Genomic DNA, 20,662 nt, shown 5'->3' on the forward strand with positions numbered 1-20,662 from the left:
TGCCATAAAATGAAATCCTTACTTTGGAATGGAAAAAAACAAGCAGTTTCAATGCTCGCAGCAGGATCAGAAGCAGAATACACAAGAGCCAAGGATTTTGATGGACCTGTTTGGTCGGGGCCATCACCAGCGCAGCGGTTTAGCTGCGCATCCAGGCTGATCCCGAGCACAGGGTAGAGCTTCTGGCTTGAAATGATCCCAGTCTCTTTCCTGGGGTGCCCAAGATGCTCTTTTGGTTTCCTTGCTGCTTTTGGGTGGTTTGCATTTTGTGTTTCTTCTGCTCCTGAAGCTGCGGGCGAGGAAGGAACACACACCAGTCCTGCTTTTTCATGAGATGTAACGGCAAGAGCGGTTGTTGAATGAGGTTTAAAGAACCGCTGTCGTACTTCTGCCTAGTAAATATCTGTATCTGGATTTGGGATCCCAGCATGTTAGCGTTGTCTGAAGCTTGTTTGCAGCCGCCTGCACAAGCAGGAGTGCTGAGGCCTGGGAGGAAGGTGAGCTGAAACATCTGCGAGAGTGAGTAGGTGCTGGAGAAGGGCAGGGGGGGACTGGGGAGCCTCAGAGCGACTGCAGCTGTGGGTTTGCAGAGCGCTCCTGTCCTTGGCTGTGCTTAAACCTGATAACGGCGTGGGAGTCCTGCTGCCCGGCTAATCAGGCAGAGACACCGTGGTGATGTTGCATGGTGAGGAGCTCCACACTGCGTGTGTTTCCAAGGATTACCTGATTCTTTTTGTGTCGTTCCTCTGGTTTTAAATGCAAAAACCCACATGGGAGGGATGCCGGTGTGTTCGACCTGACCCTCCAAGGAGTGGAAGATGGGTTTCTGTGCTGCAATTGGTGTCTCAGGATATTTGGGCTGCGTGGTCTTGGGTCCGAACAGTTTTGCTCTGCCCACGGGGATCTGGATGAAGGTTTGCAGTGTAGAGACAGGAGCAGGAGCAGAGTCAGTCCCATCTCTGGAAGAGTGTGCCTTTGGCTCAGCCCCTCCCTAGGAAATCTAGGACTTGTTAGGTCATTTTAACCAAGTTTTCCAGAACTTGAGAAGTCTCAGAGAGGATGGTGTTCATAAAAATGAGCCTCCTGAAAGGGAAGAAGGTCCGGCCCTTCAAGCGTTCGTAGTAAAGAAAACCCACCAGCATCAGGTGAACCTTTATCAGACGATAAGAAGAAAGGAAGCTGATGTATTCTCAAGCCTCTTCCATTGTGCTGCATGTGCAGGATGGAGGAACATCCTTGGTGGGATGGGAGGGTTGGGCCCAGAGCAGAGCTCACCGTGAACGTTTGGCCGTGCGGTGGGCATGGGGTGGTGAGCTTCAGTCCAGGACATGGGATGGTGGGCATCGGTGCAGGACATGGGATGTTGAATACTGCTCCAGGATATGGGATGGTGAGCATCGGTCTGGGATGTGGGGTGGTGAGCATCAATCCAGGACGACGGGTGGGGAGCAGTGGTCCAGGGTACAGTGTGGTGAGCATTGGTCCAGGACATGAGCTGGTGAGCACAGGTGGTGCTTCACAGCGATGCAGAGGCACCAGGGGATGTTTGGCTCTTGGTCTGAGCTCACCAAACCAGCTGCTCACCTCAGCACCTGCAGCACCGTCCCCTTGCAGGGGACAATTTCTCACCCTCAGCTCTTTCTCTTTCCGCAGCCGAGGCTTTGGCCAGTCGAACTCCTTACCGACAGCTGGATCTGCAGGGGCAGGACTGGGCCGGCGAAACCCCCGCCAGTTCCAGATCCCTTCCCGCAACCTCCCCACTGCCCGGCTGGGCCTCCTGGGCCCCAGTGGGTTGCTGGGCACCCCCCAGCGCAGCCCTGCCGCCAGCCCCGCCATCCTCAAGCAAGGCAGACAGGTTGGTCGGCATTCAGAGCATCTCCAGCTTTTCCATCCCTTTCCTAGAAGCTTCCTTTCTTTTTTCTCCTCTGACTTGTCCAGATCCCCTGATTTTCCTTCTTTACTTCAAACCGAGTAAGTGAGAGCCATTAATTCTCCATGGAGCTGGGTGTGCAAAAGAGACTGGCAGGAGCAGGGTGAATCGGGAGGCAGAGGTGGGAGAGAAGAGCCCAAGAGAGTTTTAAATACATGACATAGAGGTCTCGGTTTTACATCCCAAATCCCTTCTTCATTTGCTTCCCACAGAACCTCTGGTTTGCCAACCCCGGGGGCAGCAACAGCATGCCCAGTCGGAGCCACAGCTCAGTGCAAAGGACGCGCTCGCTGCCGGTCCACACATCCCCGCAGACCATGCTGATGTTTCAGCAGCCAGGTAGGAAGCAGAGCTTTGCTTTTTCTCTTATCCACAGCCCGGCGAGACGAGGGGAGGCTGATAAGCAGCGCTGCAGGGGCATCACTCGTGCTGGCGTGGCTCTTGCAGGCGACACTTTGACACTTGCGGGGCCAACTGTCATGGCCCGAGTGGAGCATCTTTGACATGGGCTGGATTATTGGGTTGATTGAACCAGAGACACCATTGGTGGGATTTGGGAAGCTAAATATAACATCTTGGCCCCATATATAATGGTGCTGGTGCCTGACGTAACTCGCTTCTGAGGCACGAAAGGCAGTAGCTCTTAGAATCATAGAATCATGGAATTGTTTGAGTTGCAAAGCCCATCCAGTTCCAACCCCTCTGCCATGGGCTGGGACACCTCCCACTGGATCAAATTGCTCAAAGCCCCATCCAGCCTGTCCTCTTCCGTCACCTTTTTTGCTCACACTTGGATGTGGAGAAGTGGTGTGGAGCTACCCAGATGCAGGGAAATTCTTTTTATGATGCATGCGAAGGGAGATGGTGTATTAGTGATTCCTTCTCCCAAAAACGGGAAGCAAAAATGCTCCCTTGTATAGGAGCATCCTCTGATTCCCCATGCCCCATCCCTGGAGGTGTTCAGGGCCAGGCTGGATGAGGCTTTGAGCCACCTGATCCAGTGCGAAGTGTCCCTGCCCATAGCAGGGGGTTGGAATTAGATGATCTTTATGGTCCTTTCCAATTCAAACCATTCTATGATTCTAGGATTCCTGCTGAACCCTAAGCCTGGAGCATCCTTCCCATGAGAACGTTCATGCCTTTTTCTCTCTGTATCCATTCATCAGCCTTTAAGCCTTCCTTTTCTTACCCACACACTTACCAAAACAATTTATACTGCGGGATGGGGAGTTACACACCCCCAGGAAACTAAACCTCCTCTGTAAGCTTCTGCCATAGTTTAAGCTTGGCAGCTCCCCTCGCATCACATGCCTCCGGTGTTCTAACTGCATAATTAAGGCAGTAAATGTCCCGTACAGTAAAAGCAGCATCTGTTCTTGGGTATTGATTAAGCACCAGAACAAGGGCACATTTCTGCAGGAGATTAAATAGATTTCTCCTTATACATTAGCTCTTGTTGAACGAGGGTGCAAGCAGGTTAGGGAGCCAAAGATGTGGATGGAGTTGTGAGGAAAATAAGGGATGATGCAGGGCTGGGCTCCCAACACACTGTTTGTTGGGCTACGTGGACCTCAACCCTCCTGGATCTCATCCCATGTTCCCGTCAGTCGCCAGCAAGCAGGAGATGCCGTCCAGTGGCAGCAAAAGCTGTATATGCAGCTTTTGCTGCAGAGGAGGGGCTGTTTGGGTGCTGGATGGATCAGATCAGGATGTTGCAGCACAGCAAACCTCGTCCCTCCACCTTTTTTTTTGTGCTCAGCCCTGCGGGAACGTGGCAGCAGGGCCGTGGGGGACCGAGCAGTGGCTGAGCTGGCCATGGAGAAACTGATGGTGGCTCTGCTGGTCTGTGCTGCCATCCCATGTCCAAGTGCTAACCCTGCCTGTGCGCTGCCTGCACGGGAAACTCCCGGCCTCACTGCTCTCTGAGGCTGCTTGAAGGTTTTGCACTTAGAAAGGATTTTGTGGGACCTGATCAAGCGGGAGAGCTTGGGGCTTCCCCTCCTGGGGTGGGGGTCCTGCAGTCACCCCAGCATCTCTAACGTGCCTGAATCCCTCATTTCCATCCACCTGCTGCAATGCTGCTGAGTCATCCCCCTCCACGATTTACCCCTTATCCATAAGAAAGAGGAGGGGGTGACAACTATTTTTGTGAACGTGCATTGCCAGGGGTGATTACACCAGGAAGCAAAGCTCTACCAGAGTCCACCCATCCAGTCAGACCCTCCTAGGGCATCGTTTGGAGGGTTTCCAACCCCATGGGCGCCCACTCTGATAGCAGAAGCATGGGCAGGAGGTGCAGGGCAGGCAGAGTTCCTACCAGGTCCCTTGACCAAGGTCTCCTGTCCCTTTCTCCCTGCAGAGTTCCAGGTGCCAGTGACTGAACCTGACATCAACAACAGGCTGGAGTCCCTGTGCCTGAGCATGACGGAGCACGCGCTCAGCGGTGAGCACTCCCTCTTCCTGGGGCTCTTCCAGCACGTCCACGCTGCTGCCACCGAGCCCCCTGGCTCTTGCCCCACACCCCCTAAAAGCTGGGACAGGCTTTGGCTGTGAGGGAACAGGACAGCAGCGGGACGGGATGCAGGGATGCTCCCAGGGATGCCCCTGGGGCTGTTCAGATGGGGGCATCAGCTTCTCTTGGCAAAATCTGAGGGCAGAGGGGTAAAACCAGACACAGCGGTTGCATCCAGCACTAGTGGAGTCTGTGCTTATTAGCCACAAGTTAGCTTGCTAATAATAATTAGTATTAGCTCGCTAGGCTGTTATTAGTTCTTGATAAAGCCCTTGCTACCGGAGCGCTCGAATGGTTCACAGGCATTGGGGGTTTTTTTTACCCTTCTGCCACCAGCATCTCCGAGGCTCAGGGATAAAATCTGTCGTGAGCTGCTGGGTGCTGTGCTGGTGCTGTGCCAGCGGCACTGGCAGCTTCTCACTCACTCCTGGGGCAGCTGTGGGTGGATAATGGGTGCAGGGAGGGAGGAGACCCAGGTAGAAGAATGGGCAAGGAAGATGGAAGAGGCAACAGCAGCACGATGGAGAGCCGGCACAGTGAAAAGCACCGGCACCAGAAGCTCCCAGTGCCCCTCACCGACGCATCACACCCCAAGCAAAAACGATGCCCCCTCAGCGATGGGACAAGCACGGCCACCAGCATCGCCCAGATCCTCCTGAATAACCAGCTCGGCTCCCCACTGGCAATTCCTGGACTGCGTCAAAACAGTTGAGGATGGGAGCCCTTGGGGAGGATCATGCCGCTGAGTTCCCACCACTGGCGCAGCTCCCTGCAGCAATGCAACAGCCCATCCTGGGAACAGGGACACAAGAGCAAGGACTGTAAGAGGCAGCAGGGCCCTGGCAGCGCCGTGGGCAGCATCCCCAGCCGGGAAAATAAGGACATTCTGCCACCCGAAGCGTTTCTCTGGTGTGTGCCCAGGCGAGGCTTAGCTGTCTTGTTCCTCCGCAGGGTACTGTTCCTCCGAGTTATTTTTTCCAGGTCACATACCCTGAGCCTCTGGAAACCAGTTGTGCTATAAATAGCTCTGAAAAAAATAAACCTTCGGGGGAGAAAAAAAAAAGGCGTAACAAACCTGTTTGTTTTTAGTCTTAAGGAGGGAAGTGGCTGTGATTCCCTGCGTAGTGACAGGGGGCTGAACCCCCCCACCGCTCTCCCTCCCAGGGATGGGGGTTTGGGATGGGAATGGGGCCAGAGAAGGGCTGAAGGGCTGGAAATCATAGAATCATAGAATAGTTTGGGTTGGGCAGGACCTTAAAGGTCATCTAGTTCCGACCTCCCTGCAGTGGGCAGGGACATCCCACTGGCTCAGGCTGCCCAAGGTGCAGCCAACCTGGCCTTGAACACCTCCAGGGATGGGGCAACGATGTTGGGTGTTGATTTCTGGCCCTGTAAGAGCCACTGGCACCCCGGGAATTAGGGGGGGAGGGGGGTGGAGTAGAGGGACCTGCTGGCAGTGGGGTCATTTGTGCAGCTTTGGGATGGGTCGTGGACCCCTTGCTCCTATGGGCTGTGGCTGGATGCGTCCCTGCTGTCACAGGATGCTGGGGATGAGGCCTCTAGGAAGACAGAAACGACGCTTGGGGTTTTTTTCCTGCTGTGGAGGGAAACTTTGCATCTTCTGCAGTGCAGGCGTTGCAGGGCTGAGACAGCTGGGGGGCAAGGCAGCTCTCCAGGACCAGCTCCATCCCTGTCCCCCCACTCCTGGGCAGTGGATCAGGAACTTGTCCCACTGATGGGGACCTTGCGGTGAGTCCAGGATGCCCCAAACCCTCCTCAGCTCCTGGGAAAGGTGCCATGGGGAGGTGGCAGAAGGCCTGGACTTGGTGTTGGGACATTGACTGGGCTGTGGCTGAAGGGGATGATGTGGGGTGGGAACAGACAATGGCACAGAGGCACCAGGAGAGAGCTGACACTCCAAAACCCTCCCGCACCCCCTTGAGAACATGGGAGGTATGGAGGTGACCCTGTGGTGCCACCTCGCTGCAAGGACCGTGGTTTGGGGGATGCTCTGGGGTCCATCTCCCCTCTCCAGCTCTGCGGGTACCAGTGCAGCGTGAGCGGCTGCTCGCTGAGGCTGCTCCTAACTCTCCCTTCCCGCTTGCAGATGGTGTTGACCGAACCTCCACGATCTAGAAGGCGTCGCGACGGGGACGCTGGCCGGGAGAACAACTGCTGCGGGTCCAGCGGCGAGGTCGGGGCTTGCAGGGAGCCTCAGCGATAGCTTGCATCCTTTCTCCTCTCTCTCCTCTGCTCTTTCTCTCTCTTTCTCTCTTGTTTTAATTTTGTGAATGTGTAGATTGTCCTTGTGAACATATCATTAGACTTGGAATTTGTGTTGTCATTTATTACATCCATGCTAGGGGGGGTAAAGAAAGGCAAAAAGTCAATAATGATGATGAAAAAACATGGGGAGAGTGGGGGGCGATGAGGCAGGAGAGTGCTGACAATGGAGGGTTCACTGAAACACCGTGTGCAAACCCTGTTTCTGGACAAGGACATGAATGAATATTGAATATCACACAGGTGTGTGACCAAAAACCCTTTGGGGAGGAGTTGCCCGTCCTGCCAGGGGCTCTGAGGCCGGTGGTCCTGTCTCTTTAGTTTTGCTGCATTCAGGCACGGACTGGCCCAGCGAGCTAAAAAGAAACCCATAAATAACCCCAAAATTGCCTTTCAGTTTAGCCAAGAGCATCCGCAGTTTCGAGGCAGTGTCGTGCAGCGCAGGTCGGGGTGGGGGCACGTGGAGAGGGTGTCTCGCCCAACGGAGGGTCCCGAGGGACATCGGTGATGGGGGGGGGGACGCTGGGTGAGTTTCTTTGCCTCTTGCTTTGCCTGCGTGGGTATCAGGAAGGTGCTGCATCCTGGCTTTACACATTTCCTCTCAGCCTGCCAAATCCAGCCATAAGGGGCTTTTCCAGCCCCCGGAGCAGCCGTGAGGGATGAAGGAGGCTTGGGAGCAAGCATACGTTTTTATTTAGCCAAAGGGCACCAAAATGCAGCTCCGCAACTCTTATTTTCTTTGCATTAAAGATGTGCCAGGGAGGAAAGGTGGATGGCATTGGCTTGGCTGCCACTCACCCACTTCTTACAACAGGGAGCTAAATTTGGTCTGAGGGTGTTGAATGGGTAGATCCGACCCAGTGCTGCTCAAACCCCGGCTCAAAGCGAGATGATAGAATCATGGAATGATTTGGGTTGGAAGGAATCTTAAAGCCCATAGAGTTCCAACCCCCTGCCATGGGCAGGGACACCTCCCACTGGATCAGGTTGCTCCAAACCCCATCCAACCTGGTCTTGAGCACCTCCAGGGATGGGGCAGAGCCACCACTGCTCTGGGCAAAGATCAGAGCCGGAAAAGCCATCAGGGCATGTAGCGATGCTTGGTGTAGCGGCAGCTTCACCACTCCAAGTCCTCTGATGGACACAGTGATGGAATAATAATACAATTTAAATGAATTCATGAAGAGAGGTGATGGGTGGGAGCAGCATCCACAGAGGTTGCTGCAGTGGTTCCAGATTGGGCTCGGCCGTGAGCACCGATGGGCAGCAGCGTGTGCCGGGACCGGCCGGAGCAAGGCTCCAAGGGGGGAACTGGAGCATCAGTTGGCTTTGCAAGGTTGGGAGATGTGTGAATCCTTTTGCCGTGCAGCATTTTTGAAGTTGTTTTCGAAAACCAAGTGCCAAATGCAAATGTTTTATGTTTGCTGTTCCTTGGGGTCCTGTTTCCTGGCAGGCATGAGATGTTGGGAGAGGGAGCAGAGTAGGGAAAACCTGAAAGCGAAGGAGGTGGGGAAGAGGTGTGAGGAGGTGAAGGTGAAGCAGGGGCCAAGGGGGACTGAGCCGCAGGTGCCACCCAGTGCTGGGGGCCTGGATCACCCCCAGGCTGGGGGGAACCGAGGTGCGAACACAGCTGCCATAGCAGGAGCCTTCCTCGAGCAAGGCTCCGATGTATTTACAGAGCTGAAAATCTATTTATTCCTTCGCTGACTATAGAAACAGAGGTTATCTGATTGTTAAGAGAGATTATTTTGGATATATTACCTATTAACTTGCTATGGCTGGTAACCATGATAATGTCTGTTATTAACAACCACCAAATAATTCAATTGTTTTTTTTTTTCCTTTTGTTAAAAAAAAAAAAAGCTTATTTTCCATTGACAGTGTATAGGACTTAGTTGTGTTTGCTGTTTCTTGTTTTTTTTTTTTTTAAAGTAAAAATAATAATAATAGTGGCTTCAGTTGCGTTCGGGAATTCCTGCCGGGCTCCGGGTTGCCTGTGCTGAGTGCAGGCAGCAGAGCACCGGCGAAAGAGATTTAAAAGGACAAAAAAAAAAAGCTCAAATCCTAAAAGAAAATAAAAATTATTTATAAAAATAATAAAAAAAAAGAAGAATTAAAAAAAAAAAAAAACAGTTGCATGAGTGAGGCTGTGAAGTCAAATCTTTAGTAATAAAGCGGCAGTGCCTTTCTTTTTTGTATTCACCCATTGTGCAACTGTTTTGTACCCCGTGGCGAGGGAGATGCGGCCGCCGGGTGGGCGTCTCCCCCCCTTTTCGTGGTGCTGTTCCCCGGCTCAGCGCCCAAGTGTCCTTGGGGCCGGCGGCTGCGACACCCCAGGACAAAACCAAACCAGCTTTGCTTTCGAGGTGTCCACAAGCCCTGAGCTCGGCTGGACTTGAGCTGGGATTTGCCTTGGCTTGCTCAGCTCAGTCAAAAAAGATCTCGAGGGGGGCGTCAAGCCCGGCCGGCATCCAGCAGGAAAATCCCAAACTGTGATGGTCAGCACTTAGGGAACCGATTTGTTGTCACCTTTCTCCATGTCGGGGTGCATTGGTGCCCCAGGTTTGGCTTTTCTGAATGTGCCTGATGGGAAGTGGGTCCTGCAGACGTCTCTAATTTGCACACAGCGACAAGAAACACTAAGAAAAAAAAAAAAAGTTGATTTTATACGAAGTCATCCAGAGTTTGCAAAGTGAGTTTTATTTTTTGTATTCCTTTATCTTTACTTAAAGGTGAATGTGTATTCCTCTGGGAGGAATAGGAAGATAAAAAAAAAAACAAAAAACCACAAAAACAGGAATGTTAATAATGTTAAACAGAATACTTCCTCCCTTATTAATATATATATATATAACCCTTATGTATTTATGCATATTGTAAGCTTACTTTAAAAAGCTTTGGACTCTCTTCTGTTGCATGCCGTTCCCGGGCAGCCTTTTATTGTACATGCATGCCTTTAGTCCTGGTTTTCCTGTACAAAGTTAGTGCACAAAGAACTATTTTTGCCTAGTTAATGTTGCCGAGCAATGCCTATTTTTTAAACATTTCTCTCTCTCTCTCTCTTTTTTTTGTTTTTTTTTTTTGGGTCATATATGGAAATCGCATGTTTGTTACATGTAAAAGCTTTCCGATATAAAGAAATACTAATGTTTGGAGATGCTGGTCTTTGCAAGTGTACAGTTTTCCAATGTTGTTCCCCCCAGTGAAACACCCTCGTGATTTCGACTCGCTCCGATGTATTTATTACTCATTTCCTCCCATGTAACTAGGAACCATGACTATATTTCATATCAACGTTATATTGAAAGTGAAGGGAGATGATTAATACAAGGTTTTGTAACACTGGGGTGTGGTGCCTCCTTATTTACACTCTTATTTTTTTTATTTTTTTTGGCAGAAAGCCTTGGATTTTAAAGAAAAATGGAATAAAATCCATGTCCAGCCCTGTGGGGTAAGGGAGGTGCATGGTTCTGCGGGGCAGAGTTATTCACGCTCTCTTGGGGCTTGGAGCAACCTGATCCAGTGGGAGGTGTCCCTGCCCATGGCAGGGGGTTGGAACTGGATGGGCTTTGAGGTCCCTTCCAACTCAAACCATACTCTGATTGTGTGATACAAAGCCCATGGTGGGAGTTCAGAGCTGACAAATGGCCAGCGTTCCCCATGCAGCTGCTTCTCTGGTCCTTTGGGATGCCCACGCCCCAGGAGCTGTTTAGATGTGGGATTTTCTTTTGAAATCAACAGGAATTGGGGCTGGAGCAGCTCGGAGGGTGCGGCAGAAGCACATAGAGTGATTTTGATTGGAAGGGACCTTAAAAAAGATCCAGTTCCAAACCCTACCATGACAAGGACACCTCCCACTGGATCAGGGGCTCCAAGCCCCATCCAACCTGGCCTGGAACCCCTCCAGGGATGGGGCAGCCACCACTGCTCTGAGCAACCTGGACCAGGGCCTCCTCACCCTCACAGCAAAACACTTCTTCCTAAGATCTCATCTCAATCCCTTCTTTCAGCCTCAAACCGTTCCCCCTCATCCTATCCCTGCGCTCTGAATGAGGGCATCTGCAGACATGCTGAGTACGCACTCTGTCCTGGTGGCCACATCATTAATTATGAGGTTAAAGAGTAATTAGCCCCACTAATGACCCCTGGGGTACACCACTAGTGACCAGGTTCCAGCTGGACTTTGTGCCAGTGAACCCGTCCCTCTCGGCCAGTTTTCAGCCTCCAGCAATGTAAATTTATCCAGCCTGTACTTCATCAGTTTGTCCTTGACAGCGTTGTGGGACAGAGTGCCAAAAGCCTCCCTGAAGTCAAGACAGAGCACCCACTACTCTGCCCTCGTCCACTGGGTCAGTCACCTCACCGGAGGAGAGTAGATGGGTGCACATTCCCCTTGTGAGCCACAGTGACTGATCCCCATCTTCTTCTTGTCCTTCAGGTGTATGGAAATAGTGTCCAGGCTTAGTTGCTCCACCACCTTTGCAGGTGGTGCAGGTGAAGCTGACGGCCAGCAGCCCCTCAGAGCCTCCTTCTTGTCCTTCATGAGGGAAAGAGTGGCTTTTTCTTGGTTCCAGGCTGCAGAAACCTGCCCCGTGGCCGTGCCATTTCCAGGATCGCCGGCAGTGGCTTTGCAATGGTTTCTACAGTACCTGTGGGCGCAGCCCACCGATCCCCGTGGACTTGTGCGTGTCCACATCTCTCAAAAGATCCAACGCCAAGTGAGCTTTGGCTTCCTAGACCCCAACCCTGGAGGCCCTGTGGTCCTCACAGGGCCCCTGCTTCCACCTCTGTACACTTCCTTTTAATGGCTGAGTTGTTTCAGGAGCGACTTGGGCATCCAGCCCAGCCCATGACCTTCACAGCCCTCACTAGTTCTTCCTCGTTTGCAAGCACGGGAGGGAGCAGAGCATCTCTCCTTGTTTGTGTATGTTGGGACAAGATTATGGGTGGGCCTCAGAGACCTCCTGGGTGGCCTTGGCTGATATCCCCCACGATGCCTGCAAATGTGGGGCATATTCAGATTGTTTGAAAGCCTCATCCATTTCTTCTCCTTCAAAGAGGCTCCTAGCAAGCACCCCAAAAGTGTAGCGTGTCCTCAAGTCCCTTCTATTTAAAGATGCTCCTGAGCGTTGTGGGCAGGGCCATCCCAGGAGGGAAAGAGTCATCGTTGTGTTCAAAGAATCAATCACAGAATGGTTTGGGTTGGGAGGGACCTTAGAATCCATCCAGTTCCACCCCCTGCCATGGGCAGGGACACCTCCCACTGGATCAGGGGCTCCAAGCCCCATCCAACCTGGCCTTGAACCCCTCCAGGGATGGGGCAGCCACCGCTGCTCTGGGCAACCTGGGCCAGGGCCTCCCCACCCTCACAGGAAAACACTTCTTCTTAAGATCTCATCTCAATCTCCTTCTTTCACCTTAAAACTGTTCCCCCTCATCCTGTCCCTGCCCTTCCTGATCCAGAGCCCCTCCCCAGCTTTCCTGGAGCCCCTTTCAGTCCTGGAAGCTGCTCTAAGGTCTCCCCGCAGCCTTCTCTTCTCCAGGCTGAACAACCCCAACTCTCTCAGCCTGTCCTCGTATGGGAGCTGCTCCAGCCCTCGGATCATCTTTGTGGCCTCCTCTGGACTCGCTATAACAGATCCGTGTCCTCCCTGTGCTGAGGACTCCAGAGCTGAACACAGGGTTCCAGGTGGGGTCTCACCAGAGCAGAGGGGTAGAATCGCCTCCCTGTCCCCGCTGGTCCCACTGCGTTGGATGCAGCCCAGGACACGGTTGGTTTCTGGGCTGCCGTCCCACATCGCCGCCTCACTGGGTGTTCAGTCCCAGCAGAATTCCCCCACCCAGGAGAGCACCGGCATCTGCTGCCCACAGGCTCTCTGTGCACCCGCCCTCCCCACACGGCCATGAAAAGTGGTCCCCAAACTCCAGAGAAACACCGTTTCCCTCCATAAAGATTTGCCTTTCCATGCCGGGGTGCCTGTGGGTTTCAAAGCGCAGGTTTGTGGCGTTAATAGAGAACGACAAGGGAAAAGCAAAAAGCCCTGGGTTGGAAAATTGGAGCTGTAAGGGTTGAAAATGCTCCAAGGGGAGTCCAGTTGGGGAGAGTCTGTGGGAGCCCCCAACGTGCAAACTGGGAAGAGGAAAAAATCCATTTCTGAGCTGTCTGGAGTGGTTGGATGAATCGGTAACGGTGACTAAAGGCTTTACCAACCTTTGCTCCTGGATTACAGGGTCCCATCCAGCCTGGAGGAGCAGCTCATGTTCTCCTGCTCCAGCCCACATCCAGGTGGGAGCAAAACCAGGAGCTGGTAGTTGCTGTGTTATCAGCTGGCTGGGTCTCGGCAGCATCCCCGGCAGGCACGGGATAACCACGGGTTATCTTGGTAACAGAATCTCTTCAACCTTGACCCCGAAGGGTGATTCACTGTGGGGCTCAGCAGCATCACTGAGCGCTCCGAGGAGCTCTTTATAACTGGGATATGCAAACAGCTTGGCAATGGGCACCATGGGGCACGGCATCGCTTACGCAGGACAGTGGAAGCAGCGGGGCTGAGTGGCCCCTGCATCCACAGGTCCTGGCACGGGATCAGAACAGATGTAGTAAATCATAGAATTGTTTGTTTGGAAAAGATCTTTGAGATCATAGAGTCCAACTGTACCTGTCCACTGCTAAACCAGATCCCTGAGCACCTGTTCTACCTGTCTTTGAAACACCTCCAGGGATGGAGATTCCACCACTGCCCTGGGCAGCTTCTTCCAGTGCTTTATCACTCTTTCAGTAAAGAAATTCTTCCTAATGTCCAATCTAAACCTCCCCTGGCACAACTTGAGGCCATTTCCTCCCATCCTATCGCCTGTCATTTGGAAGAAGAGACCAGTATCCACCTCACCAAGGAGTTATAGTCAGCGATGAGGTCTTCCCTCAGCCTCCTTTTCTCCAGGGTAAGCCACTCCAGGTCTCTCAGCTGCTCTAGAACCCCTCTCTCCAGCCCTATAGAGTTATAATGCTTCCTTTATAATGAAGACGAGGCCACCTCTCTGCATCATCCAACAAGGTGCGTGCTGATGGATGCTTGGACTGGCTTAGCAACAGTTTTAATCCCTGTGCAATTTGGGAGAAGGTCCTAGAGCTGCGCTGGCTGCCGTGGAGCTGTTGGCACCCCCAAAGGGAGCAGTCGAAAGCAGAAGAACCAGAGCTTCACCCCTGCTGAGGAAGAAGCCCGTTGCAGGCAGAGTCAGGGCAAACAGCAGAGCGGTGCTTACAGCCTGCGAGTGCCTCAAAGAGCAAAGAAGCAGGTTTTTCCCCCCTCATTTCTCTAAGAAAACACCCCCTGACTGAGCCAGGTTAGAGGAGAAATTGCCCAGCTCAGCGGGAATTCCCACTTTTCTACAGATAATAGATTTTTTGGCCAATTTTAAAAAATAATAATAATCATCACCCTGGCAGGTTAGCCCTTGTGTTTTGACAAACCAGCTCCATCTCCATCCCCGTGACACGGCAACGCAGGCAGGACTTTGCACCCCAGGGAAGCATCACTTGGCAGTGAGATGCAGCGAAGCGGGTGGGACCCCACATCTCCCCCCCTCCATGTCCCCATTCTGGCATCGGGGTGATCCCAGGCCTCCCGGAAAGGCATTTCCAGTCCCTGTGGAAACTCTTACTCCTCTCCTGTGGTGAGCAGAGCTCGGGGCCAGGCTCAGCAGAGGGAGCCACAGACTGTGCATCCCTGCAGACGGGCAGTTGCTGCATCACTGACCTTGAGCATCACCCAGACAGAGCTGTACAATCCCTAGCTTGGAAAAGACCTTTGAGATCATCCAGTCCAACCGCACCTGTCCACTACTAAACCAGATCCCTGAGCACCTCATCTGCCCATCTTTTAAACCCCTCCAGGGATGAAGACTCCACCACCTCCCTGGGCAGCCTCTGCCAGTGCCTGAGAGCCCTTTCCATGAAGAAATTTTTCCTAATGTCTAATCTGACCCTGACCCTTCCCCAGCTTTGTTGCTCTTCTCTGAATGCGCTCCAGGACCTCAATGTCTTTCTTGTAATGAGGGACCCAAAACCGAACCCAGGATTTGATGTGCGAACTCATGCGACCTTTGCAAACCTCCAGCCAGCGATCCCTCCTTCTGTTGCTTCCCTACAAAAAACTTTCCCATCCTTTTCTTTCTGTCCTCCAGCTGCACTGGAGGACATTAATATCCTTTTCCCTCCCAGTTTATAGAATCATAGAACAGTTTGGGTTCGAATGGACTGTAAAGCCTATAGAGTTCCAACTCCCTGCCATGGGCAGGGACACCTCCCACTGGATCAGGTTGCTCCAAGCCCCATCCAACCTGGCCTTGAACACCTCCAAGGGATGGGGCAGCCACCACTGCTCTGAGCAGCCTGGGCCAGGGCCTCCCCACCCTCACAGGAAAATATTTCTTCATAAGATCTCATCTCAATCTCCTCTTTCCACTCACACCCATTGCCCCTCATCCTGTCGCTGCACTCCCTGACCAAGAGCCCCTCCCCAGCTTTCCTGGAGCCCCTTTCAGTCTTGGAAGCTGCTCTGAGGTCTCCCTGCAGCCTTCTCTTCTCCAGGCTGAACAACCCCAACTCTCTCAGCCTGTCCTGCTACAGGAGGTGCTCCAGCCCTCGGATCATCTCCATGACTTCTTCTAGACTCTCTCCAGCAGATCCATGTCCTTCCTGTACTGAGGACTCCAGAACAGGACACAGGGCTCCAGATGAGGTCTCACCAGAGCGGAGCAGTGGGAGAGAATCCCCTCCCTCACCCTGCTGATCCCACTGCTTTGGATGCAGCCCAGGACACGGTTGATTTCTGGGCTGCGAGCACGTTGCTGCCTCTCGTTGAGCTTCTCATCCACCAGCACCCCAAGTCCTTCTTTTCAGGGCTGCTCAATCCAGAAGCACCACTGAGGTTTGGCACTTCTAAAATAATTTACAGGCCTGTGTTGCTCATTTAACATTTTTAAGCTTTGCTTTACCGTTGCAATCTCAGTACAGAGGAGCAGAGCAAACAGGTGATGTGGTACAGTTCATTCTGCCAGAACCACCCCTGCAAAGACACAGCTCCAAAAAAAAAAAATTTGTTAAAAATAAATAAATACCTTGTGATGATTTTCTGCTTTTTTTCTTTCTAGCAAAATTGACTTGAATACTGTGACAACTGTTACGAGGAGTGGCTGAGGGAACTGGGGTTGTTTAGTCTGGAGAAGAGGAGGCTGAGGGGAGACCTTATTGCTCGCAGGGAGGGGAGTGAGAGGGTGAAGGAGAGGAGAGAGATCTTTAGGCTTGGAAAAGACCTCTAGATCATCCAGTCCAACCGTCAACACATCACCCCCGTGCCCACTAAACCATGTCCCTAAGTGCCGTTTCTAGATGCTTTCCAGAGATGGAGACTCCACCACTGCCTTGCAGCCTCCTCTAGTGCTTCACCACACTGTCAGTGAAGAAATATTTCCTCATATCCAGCCTTAAGTTGCACCAGGGGAGGTTTAGATTTGGATATTAGGAAAAAATTCTTCACTGAAAGAGTGGTGAAGCCCTGGCAGAGGCTGCCCAGGGCAGTGGTGGAGTCTCCATCCCTGGAGGGGTTCAAAAAGCGTATAGATATGGCACTTTGGGACATGTCTGAGTGGTGGGCTTGGCAGTATTAGGTTTACAGTTGGACTCAACAATCTTAAAGTTCTTTTCTAACCTAAACGAATCTGTGTTTTTTTGTGATTTATTTGCCATCCTTTACAGCGCAGCCCAAGACTTATTAAAAAGAGATTTCATGTTTTATATCCTCTCGACCTCTAGACCATGACTGCAAATTTAAATACAACTGGAAGGCAAAGCTTCTCATAAAGGTTATTTTCCGTAGTTCAGCAGAAAGGCTCAGACAAAGCTCAAAGGGCACAGCTGGCGAGGGGGCCCTTCCATAACCCTGACAACTCACTGGAGAGAGCAGGAGCAGAAGCCAGAGGCCAAGTAATGAGCAATTTGAGCTCATTAAGCAAATATAAGCTGGTGGAAGGTTGTGATGGCTGCATGAAGCCTCCGGGATGAGCAGAGCCCTTCAGTGCCGTCACTCAGAAAGGCAGATTTTCAGGTAGAAAGAGCCTGTTCTGGGATCCCCTGGGTAAAATGCCCAAGCAAAGCAGACCCCTTCTGAGTTGCCCCCACAAGTGCTGACAGGTACTCAGTCCAAGTGGGACATGGACAACAGCCACTCGCTCAGGAACCCACACTGCACTGATGGATACACCAGCCCTACTCGACCGTGCAGCCTCCCCGTGCCAAACACTCGGCTTGCAGGCTGGCCATCTGTCAGGGGTTTCCCAGCTGGCTGTACTGCCCAGGTTCCTCATACCTGCCTTTCAAAGACAAAACCACAAGGCTGGCCATGTTTCCATGACCACCTCTGGGGACAGGTTGGGTTGGGCTGGAAGCTCTCCTGTCTGATGGCAGCTGTGATTCACCACCTACCTGACCAAGCTTGACGACCAGCAGCAGGATCTCATACACAAGAGGGTGCCTTAAGGAAGATGCTTTGGGACTTGTGCCTTTTAGAGGAGAAGAAAAATCTGCCATAGAGACATCTGCCCAGGGTTTCCGGGAGAGGCATCCCCTTCTCCAGCAAGCTCCCAGAGCAGGAATGGCTGGAAGAGCAAGCGACCCACCAGCCAGGTTGCCGTAGGGAATTCACACCACAAGGCAAGAGAAACAAGGCCACTTCTTAGCACGGCAAGATAAGCAGCACTCATCACGTCTAGGAATCCTCGCTGTGAGGAATTGCCTGAGATGAATATAAACCCACATCTGGAAGTGGAACGCAAGGGGAGAGGACAAAGAGCTTGTGCCAATGACTGTTTGGGCATAGTGTCTGGGCAGGGCACGGGGACTTGCTGACCAGTCCCTCTGCAGCACGAGTGCAGGAGATGATGGGAGACACCAGAAAGAAAATCACAGTGATAGAAAAACATGAAGAAGCTGTTGGACTCTTAAAATTAAAACTGAGAAGCAACCCATACCACTGAAGGGTATCAGGGCATGAATTGAGCACATGATAAAGCAGGTGGGGTTTTGGGAGATGGCGAAGGTTAGGGACAGGAGGATGTCACCGTAGTAACAGATTCTGTTTCTTTCACAGATTTGGTTATCACACTCTTCTGGGGGGTTTTTTGAGCTGTAAACACTTTCAAGCTGAATATATTTTCACTCCAGTGAAAACAGATTTTCCCATGGTCACAAAACCAAGGAGGCTCCTTCCCAATCCCACACTTAAAAAAAAAAGATAAAGAGGCTGGGAACAGAAAATTTCTTGCAGAAGTGCCTGGTGTGACAAACAGGCTGTTTCCCACCACAAGCACCGGCTTTAATATGCAGCTGGCAAAAAAACACAGAAGCAACTCAGCTTCACAACAAGGACAATTCTTGACAATGCTCCTGGGGCTGCCCAGAGGGGTTATTTCCAAACGGGACAGACCATTTGGAAAAAAAACCAAAAAACATGAAGGGCTGGAGGGCACTTTCATTCATTGTTTCTCTCCGTTTCTGACTGCCACAGCGCTCACCCACAAAGCCACATCGTACCAGCGGATTCCCCATCCTTGCCCGCAGACCCAAGACTTCTCTGGTTGCCCGTTCCCCACCTTGGCCTCATTTATCTTCTGCTTTCATGGAATCACCAGGTAGGAAAGGACCCACTGGATCATCGATAATAATAATAATCCAACCATTATTATTTGGCACAGAGGAGTAGGTAAGAGATTAAAGAAGCAGTTGCTAATCTTCATAAAAGCACTAAATTTCTTCTTTTTCCTCTTCTCATCCAGGCTGGATGAGAGGCTGATGAGGCCGCTGCTCCTCTTGGCAGCTTGCAGGGGGACACAGCTCATCTGTCAGTGCATTTGTGGCTCCAACTACAGCACAGGCAACATCCGCCCCTTAAAAATGCTTGGAAATACAGGAGAGCAAGCATTACGTGTGAAAGAGCTACAGAGGGACTTCCCTGGAGCACACATGCTCAACCTGCTTTCCTCCTGGTGATTCTGGATGCTATGAAGCCACAGGGTGGCTTCATGCTGTCCATGGGCGCACGGTCCCCCCCCGTCCCTCTACACTACAATGCTCCTGGGGAGTCTGGGGGTCTGTAAATTGTGTTCCCCTCACCCTAAATCAGCAGTATCTGCATCCTGGGAGGACAGCAGGGTGGCAGCATCTTCAAGGCAGCCTTCCCCACCCTGAAGGAGCTGCACAGCTTCTGCTGGCACAGCCTGGGCTCATTGCTATGCACGGGATGCGGTGCGGTGACCCAACCAAGACAAAGCAAAGGCTTCACCTTCAAGGTGTCTCATCACACCTGCATCACGTCTGCTGGCAGGATATATTCCTTCAGGTAATCTGAGCATTTGGCCAGGAACCAGGCACTTCCTCAGTAAAGTGTGATGAGGCATTCAGGAGGGCTGAGAAGGCACACAAGAGGACTGTAAACCCACACAAGCCTCAACGCACGCAACAGCCACTGCGAAGTAGCCACTGCTTCCCACCTTCCATGCCTCATGTTGATTGCCGTGGCACCAAGGACCAGCAAGAAGGTGACACCGAGTCTCAGGAGCCTTCTTGCTGTGCCATCAGCAACTGGAAACACATTTGTGGACAACAGTAACCTCTACCACCATCTCATCCCCAGCTTCGAGCCCCTGCTCAAGGAGACAGAGCTCGTGCCACTTCTCTGTCCAATGTCATCATCTCCAAGTCACCAAGGATGCCACCACTCCGAAGGATAACAGTGTGCTTTAATGTTTTAGAGACAATGGACTTCTACGCGGTACAACAGCAGGCTGTACGCACTGTACGCATATACACACTGGTTGTAGTTAAAGCTTCTGTATTTGAACAATATTCATGTTCCAAAAAAAAAAATGCACCAAGCCTTACAACAACAAAATGTGAACAAAATCCAAGGCCACACGTAGAGAGAGGTATGTGTTAAGGACTACAGGTCACATGGAAATAAAAAACAGTGGTGGTGCAATGCGAACTTTATCCTGAATAGAGATAAGTGGTTAAAACGCAACTTTTCATTACCTCAGGAGCAAGACCATGCTTTACAGAGACTTAATTCCCAACCTAAAGCAAGCAAAGAGAAACAAACGTACTGGTGTGTGCCCCTTTGGTCCACAAATTCTCAGTTCTTGAGCCAAAACCAGAAGTTTTACTCTTGAACTTCAGACAAGAAAGATTTAAGGCTTTTCAGCTGGATACCTGAAACATATACTGAACTGAAGAGTGGCAACATCCACCCTCAATCCTTTAGGGAAAACAAATGCCACACAGTTGGTGTAGTTTATCAATGTGCAACGCAGCTTGTTCGGTTAGCAAACACTTCTATAGTGCCCAACTCTACGGAATCCAGGATGGAGGGGATAAAAGACTTCTCCAATAATGCTGTGAAGGTCATCAAGGTAAAATTAGTGTAATTAAACGCATAAGGTTCTTGAACATTCTTTAGGTCCAATGGAAATTTAACCAGATGTGATTTTCATTTTGTTTCCAGCACCGGTTGAAGCAAGGGACAGGAATTTTGGGAAGACCGAGCGTGCCAGACCAGGAACTGCCTTCTAGGTGAGTGTACAGAACATCTTGGATTCATTTTAGGCAAAGCCCAAATGATCATGGGAACCTGCACTGTGGGCAGCCGACACCCTGGATAACATTTTACGCTTTAAGGTTTCCCCTCCTGTGCTCACTTGGAGGAGGGTGGTTTTCATTTGCACCTCATGTTTTCCCAATTAAGAGTTACAAAACACCCATTAAAATTATAACAAAGTATAAGAAATTCAGCCAAGTCCAGCTGACCAAAAAACTTTTGGTACACATACTGCCACATAGGCAGAAAAAAAAGTGGTTTAATTCATTTTGACAGCCCTGGAAAGGC

The 20,662-nt window shown here is 51.5% G+C and overlaps 1 protein-coding gene across 4 annotated transcripts in view; it reads left to right on the plus strand.

Moving 5' to 3' along the window:
* Positions 1-20,613, plus strand: part of SAMD4A (sterile alpha motif domain containing 4A) — a 138,840-nt gene extending 118,227 nt beyond the window's left edge. For 2 of the 4 annotated variants that reach the window (XM_054066832.1, XM_054066830.1), the window contains 4 exons: positions 1,654-1,855; positions 2,143-2,269; positions 4,290-4,373; positions 6,550-20,613. In XM_054066832.1, the coding sequence (XP_053922807.1) occupies positions 1,654-1,855; positions 2,143-2,269; positions 4,290-4,373; positions 6,550-6,578 (442 nt within the window). In that variant the 3' untranslated portion in view covers positions 6,579-20,613. Of the gene's footprint in view, positions 1-1,653; positions 1,856-2,142; positions 2,270-4,289; positions 5,506-6,549 lie in introns of those variants that run through there. The other 2 variants (XM_054066831.1, XM_054066829.1) reach the window with 1 other exon arrangement.
* Positions 20,614-20,662: the final 49 nt, after the last annotated feature.

Source organism: Cuculus canorus, chromosome 5 (assembly GCF_017976375.1).
Source record: "Cuculus canorus isolate bCucCan1 chromosome 5, bCucCan1.pri, whole genome shotgun sequence".
NCBI lineage: Eukaryota > Metazoa > Chordata > Aves > Cuculiformes > Cuculidae > Cuculus > Cuculus canorus.